The following is a 6,676-nucleotide window of genomic DNA, read 5'->3' on the forward strand; positions in this document are numbered from 1 at the left end:
TAGGGAGGACAGATGGAGAATTGATGTCTTTGAGCTGTGGTGCTGGAGAAGAGTATTGAATGTACCATGGACTGCCAAGAAAACAAACAGATTCATCGTGGAGAGGATTAAACCAAGCTACTCCTTGGAGGCAAGGATTCTGGGGTTTTGTCTGACATACTTTGGGCACATTGCAAGGAGTGACAGGTCCTTGGAGAGGGACATCATGCCTGGGAGGGTGGAGGGACGGCACAAGAGGGGAAAACCCTCTAGGAGGTGGATTGAGTCAGTGACTGGGGTAATCAGGATGGGTATGTCAGAGGCAGTGCGATTGGCACAGGATAGAGCAGGGTTTAGGTCTGTTGTACATAGGGTCGCTATGAGTCGCAAATGACTTGAAGGCACGTAACAGCAACATAACATGTTAGATAACTTTCCCCACCAGTCTTCGAAGTCTTTATCATAATAAATACTCAGCAAGTTTATTAACATGGCATATTACATACCTACATATTCCAACAAGCAGATACAGACTTGGCCATGCTTACCAGGCTGTGCCAAAGCAATCTGGAAGACAGCTACCTTGTCAACTGACTGGTTGAGATCCATATTTGTTCCCAGTCCCAAAAAGAGGTGATCCAACAGAACGTGGAAATGATTAAAACAGCACCATTAATGTCACATGCAAGCAAATTCTGATGATTATTTTAAAATGGCTAAAGCAGTACAGCAACAGAGCACTGCCATGAATTCAAGCTTGGTTTAAATGATGTTATGGCACTAGTGATATCTTTACTGATGTCAGATGGATCTTGGCCAAAACCCAAAAATACCAGAAGGATGTCTGTGTATTATTGACTACATAAAAGCATTTGTGTCAATCACAACAAATTATGGCCAACATTAAAAATGGAAACTACAGAATATTAAACTGTGTTCATGTGAAACCTATACCCAGACCAAGAGGCACTCGTCTGAAAAGCATGATTTAAAATCAAGAAATGTGTGTTTCAGGACTTTCTCTGTATCTATTCAATCTGTATGTTGAACAAGTAATTCGAGACAGTAGACTTTATGAAGAAGGGGGTATCAGGATCTGGAAAAGGCTGATAAACATACTGCATTATGCATTTGATTGAGCCTTGCTTGCTGAAAGTGAGGAACTGAAGCACTTGCTGCAGAAAATAAAAAACTTTATTTACCCTAGAATATGGATTACATCTCATTAAATAAACAAATATCCTCACCATGTTAATGGATGACACAATTCCTCTTTTACATCAAACCATACCAACATCTTCATAGAAATTTAACAGGCAAAGTCATGATTGTTGTTGTTGTGAATGTGCCATCGAGTCGCTTGCAACTCATAGCAACCCCATGTACAAAAGCTCTAAACCCTCTATCCTGTGCCAACCTCACCGTCTCCAACACACCCACTCCCACCACCCTAATCACAGAATTGACCCTTCTCTAGGGTCTTCCTCTCCTGAGCTGTTGTCAACGATTTCATCTTATTTGGATCCACAATCAACACCCTTGGTACCAGTTGTCTGGAAATCAAATGATTTATCATATTGGGAAAATTAGGAACTTCTCCAAAGTGCTAAAGAGCAATGATGTCAGCTTCACAGCTAAGGTGCACCTGATCCAAGTAATCTTTGTTATTACTTGCTTCACATTTGAAGTTGCACAATGAGTAAGGACAGAACCACCAATGCCTTTAAGTTACAGATGTGGAGAAGAGTATGTTTATCTCATGAACTGCAAAAGGAACAAGTCTTGGAGAGTGTGACCAGAGTGCTCCTTAGAAGAATGGTAAAGATTTCCCATACTTTCAATATGTAGTTTGGAGGGGCCAGTATAGAAGAGGAAGACCTCAACAAGATGGATTGACACAATTAACAATGAGCTCAAGTATACTGGAGATAGAGAAGATGGCACAAGTTAGGGCAAGCAAGGTTCACAGGGCTGCCAAGTAACACAGCTGATTCAATGGCAGAAGACAGTACACGTTCATACATAATTCCTCTTTAATATTAAAACATAACATCTTTCTGGAAATCTAAATTTCACAAAATTCTCTAGAGAAGAGAGAACGTAATACATACAAAAGTGGTAAATTGGAATGTCGTATTAATTTTGGCATCCTAAATAACTCTATCTGGTAACCTTGTTATGATGTACCATTGAATCAGAACCAACCCATACCTGACCCTCCCACAGGTTTTCAGAGGCTGTAAATCCCAACTGAGATTTTTCCATCTTTCTCCTGTGGAACCGGTAGATTCAAACCAAGTGTCTTTGGGTTAGTTGCACAACCACTAAGTCACCTGCACTCCTTAGAATAGAAAAATACTATTTTTAGGTACTCCCAACAATCACACCTAATTCCTAGAATGGCAGATGAACCAATGACTAATATTATCATAAAAACTCTGGTATTTTCTTTCCTGCTAATTAATGCTAATGTATGTCTGGATGGCCAGTTCCCTCTGTATCTAACCACTTTAGTTATTTTACAAACACATATGTAGTCTTAAGGAAGACCATGGAATTTATTACTGGGTCACCACCAAGAGTAGACATGCAGACTAACCAGAAAGCAGACTAACTCAATAAATGGTGATAGCCCCAAATGGCACAGCCTACTTTTTAGCTTTCAAGGTGTATTTCAGATCTTGGTCTCATTTCTCTTGTGTAATATTATGTATTTGTGTGTGTGGTGATAATAGAATTCCAATGGTGATGCCCATGGTGAAAATAATTAAGTGAATTTGGAGAAATACCTTCAATGCAATTACACAAACAAATCAACAGGTAAGTCTTCAGATTCTCTGTTCTCTTTCTACCTCTTGACAGCTTCAATCTGGGAGCTCTTGCATCAAGAGTACCTACAATTCCTCCCTTGATCACTGCCACTGAATTGGAACCGACTTAGAGTTGATCCTACATTGAGTTTTTAATTGGTTTGTGTACAAAGTTGTAACTGTGTTTCACACTGTTCTTCATTATCATGCACTGTTTTATAAAATTAATCACCATTGGACCTTACTCATTTACCATCTTCACCGATTCTTCCCATTTCCTTCCCCACCCCACCCCCACCCCCAGCCACCAAACTGCACAACATCAGGGTTTCACCACTACCTATCCTCACCCCTCCAATTCCACCCTTTCCCTCTTAGGTTTCCATACATGTTTTATTTATTTTTACAATAGGGTCTTGAAATCAGACATACTTCTCTTAAGCATCCCAGCACTGACTCCTAAAACCAAGCAAACCAAAGTACCAATGTACTCTTTCCACCAGTGGTTGTAAGGGAGAAAGCTGGAAATCTCCTGTTGGGATTTAGAGCCTCAGAAACCTGAAGAAAGGTCAGCTGAGTCAGAACCAACTTCACAGTAGTCAATGAGCAAGCCTATTATTAAACAAGAGGAATAAAATATCCTGGCCGGGGGCTGAACTCTCAAGAGCTACTGCTGACGCCTCATTCAGGATTGTTCCAGAGTCTGCACAAAAGTTCCACACACAGAAGGAAAAAACACATACACACACAACCAGGCTCATGGTCATAAGCAGACTGAGCTGTATATACTTCTACCAATACCATGAATACCTGATAAAAGCATCTCGGACTGACCACCAAGTCTGTTATTCTATTTTGTGTAGGTTTGTGTCCCTGATATGAAAGGAACAAAATATTTAGGGAATAAATGAGAAAATCAATTACAGATTTAACACAAATGCTTTATACATCGGTAATTTTTAATCAGAATTATCAAAGACAGGTATCTTTGAAGTCCATGACTGAGCTTAACAGTGTTTAACAGTGGTTTTATTAGATAAATCCTTGAAAGTATCCAATATTATATTCAATTTACTTCATAACATTATCAGCAATTCTTAAGAACTCCAAACCAGCCAGCCTAAGGACAGAAGGCCTGCTCCCAGTAACTTCTAAGTTGATATGAAGACTGAATGAGGCCTATCACTTGAGTCCAAGTTTCTAACCAACCACAACCAGATCATCACTGGTGAACTCATAGTAAGGAACCTCAAGGTTGAGAGGTGCAGGGCCCCTCCTGATCCTGCCAGATGCATCATAGTGTGACCCATGGCAAGGGCAGTAATAGCCACCAAAATCTCCTGCATTTGCAATAGGTACACAACCAAGATGAGTGCAAACACCTATCAGAATAACCCACTCAGGCTTCTTCACACGATCTAAATCATGCTGGGGGTCTCTCAGTTGGGACACTTCAACTGCAGCTTCCTGTTCAATTTCCTTCTGGGTTCGATGACGCACAAACAGGGGTTTGCCTCTCCACTTGAAGGCCATGTTTTTGCCTTCTGGGATATCAGATAACTTGATTTCAATCTTCAACATGGCCAGCACATCTGCCGAAGCACTCATGCTGGAAACAAACTGGGAAACGACATTCTTGGCAGCGTATGCGACACCCACAGTAGTTGTGGCAGTTATCAAATAGGAGAAGCTTTTTCTGGCCTCACTGCTTTCTTTTGAAGACTTTGTACTGTCTAATACTTCGGCACGACGGTAATCAGAAAAGTCAGGCACTCTGATGTCTGTGTGGGAATAACGAACAGAAGCGGGTACTGTAAGACAAAAAGATTAAAACATAATTAGACGAGTACTCTTGAGTATTCATAGAGAAAAGATCTTCAACGATTCACAAGCAAGTCAGCTTCTGAAAAAATGAACTAAAGCACTCACTAATCTCAGAAATTGCTGAACTGGCAGTGTCAGCACCCAGAATACTAAAAATGCAAGTAAGTCAGTTCTGCCTAACCATCAGGATAATACTTGTTAATGGCGCTCCTCCTGACTGAACACTGCTGAGTCAAGATTCCTAAGAGTTTGATGCAAAAAGGTTAAATAGCAATTTCAATTTCTAAAAACTTTGTTAAAATATACTACATAACAATTATGTTTAACTGTTCCTTGGATTAGAAGGGATCTTAAAACTCTGAAGCTGTTAGGTCTTTCAAGGGAATTCAAACTACTGACCTTTTGGTTAGAAGCCAAGTTCTTAACCACTGAGCCACCAAGGTTCCTTCAAAATTTGCCACACCAAGTCCATTCATAAGTTGGTGAGTAACTGTCATAGACAAATGCCTAGCCTTCATTTCTATTTGTTCTCCTACAATGCTAAAAATATGATACTAATAGCAAGCTAAAATGTAGAAAATGTAAAGATTTTGATTTTAAACCCTAGGGGCTATTTAACTTCAAATAAAATCACTAATGGGTAGAAATAGACAATCTTATCAGAACAGGCAACTAAAGGGGGAAAGGAACAAACTTTTCATGTGCTTCCCTTATGAACAGCAAGTATGTACCAATGGTTAGGGATTTTTGCACACTTAAGAAATAAGGAACAAGAGCACCCTGGGAATAAGAAGGTTAATAATAAAAAAGATGTTTTCTCTTGTACAATTTTTAAATAACTGCCAAAAAAATTCATTACTGGAACCACTTTTAAGTATGCCTCAGAAAAAGCAAACTTCTTTGCAAACTGAAATCTGCAAAGTGTTTTGTTTTGTTTTTTTAAGAAAAAGGAATATTAAAGCACTCAGAAAATAATGTTGTTTCCAAAATACTGATGTACTTATACATTTTGTTGTTAAGTGCCGTCAAGTCACAGAAGACTCATAATGACCAGATGAATGAAAGACCTGAACACCTTTATAACGTTCATCATAGTTTCCAGGGACAAGCCATTTTGGAAGTGGACACCACTTACATTTCACTTGTAATAAATTTTAATTCTATTTTGGCTACTAGTCTGGTCTCGTTCTAATGATTTCTTGAGTAGTCAAACACTCCAATGAAGAATACTTTAAATGCTTTTCACATGATTCTCAAGGTAAGTAAGCCATGAGTGTTCACATAAACAACGGTAAACTTATCATAGAAAAATCTATTTACTTTTCCGACTAACCTAACAATGTTTGGATAGCACGGCACAGGCAATGACTATCTGAGATTGTCTACTACGGCTCAAAGTGACATTATTTACCAATGCATGGTGTGTTTCAGGGTTGCATCCTTTTCCCATACCTATTCAATGTGTATGCTGAGCAAACAACTCTAAAAGCGCAACTATATAAAGAACATGGCATCAGAACTGGAAGAAGACTTAGTAACAATGTGCTTTATGTAGATGGCATCATCTTGCTTACAGAAAGTGAAGAAGACTTGAAGCACTTATTGAAGAAAATCAAAGTCCACAGATTTCAATGTGGATTACAACTCAATATCAGGAAAACAAATATTCTCAAACTGGAACAATAGGCAGCAACAAGAAGATAGTTGGATAAAAGATAGTTGTTGTCAAAAATTTTATTTTATTTGGATCCACTATCAACACCCATAGCAGCAGCAACAGCAGCAGTCAAGAAATCAACAGATGTGCTGCACTGGGAAAAACTGTCAAGGATCTCTTTAAAGTGCTAACAACTAAAAAGTACGACATAAAAGCCATGGCATTTTCTACTGCTTCGATGCTTCTGAAAGACAGTGAATTGTTGTTGTTGTTCTTATGTGCCATCGAGTCATTTGCGACTCATAACGACCCTATGTACAACAGCCCTAAACCCTGCTCTGTCCTGTGCCAGTCGCACTGCCTCTGACACACCCATCCCAATTACCCCAGTCACTGAATCAATCCA

The 6,676-nt window shown here is 39.3% G+C and overlaps 1 protein-coding gene across 1 annotated transcript in view; it reads right to left on the reverse strand.

Moving 5' to 3' along the window:
- Positions 1-3,989: 3,989 nt before the first annotated feature.
- LOC102876322 (cytochrome b-c1 complex subunit Rieske, mitochondrial-like) overlaps positions 3,990-6,676 on the reverse strand; it is a 9,025-nt gene continuing 6,338 nt past the window's right edge. The window contains exon 2 of the mRNA XM_006887824.1: positions 3,990-4,600. Within this exon, the coding sequence (XP_006887886.1) occupies positions 3,990-4,600 (611 nt within the window). The remainder of the gene's footprint in view (positions 4,601-6,676) is intronic.

Source organism: Elephantulus edwardii, unplaced genomic scaffold (assembly GCF_000299155.1).
Source record: "Elephantulus edwardii isolate Elephantulus edwardi_28Jun2011 unplaced genomic scaffold, EleEdw1.0 scaffold00062, whole genome shotgun sequence".
NCBI classification, from domain to species: Eukaryota; Metazoa; Chordata; class Mammalia; order Macroscelidea; family Macroscelididae; genus Elephantulus; species Elephantulus edwardii.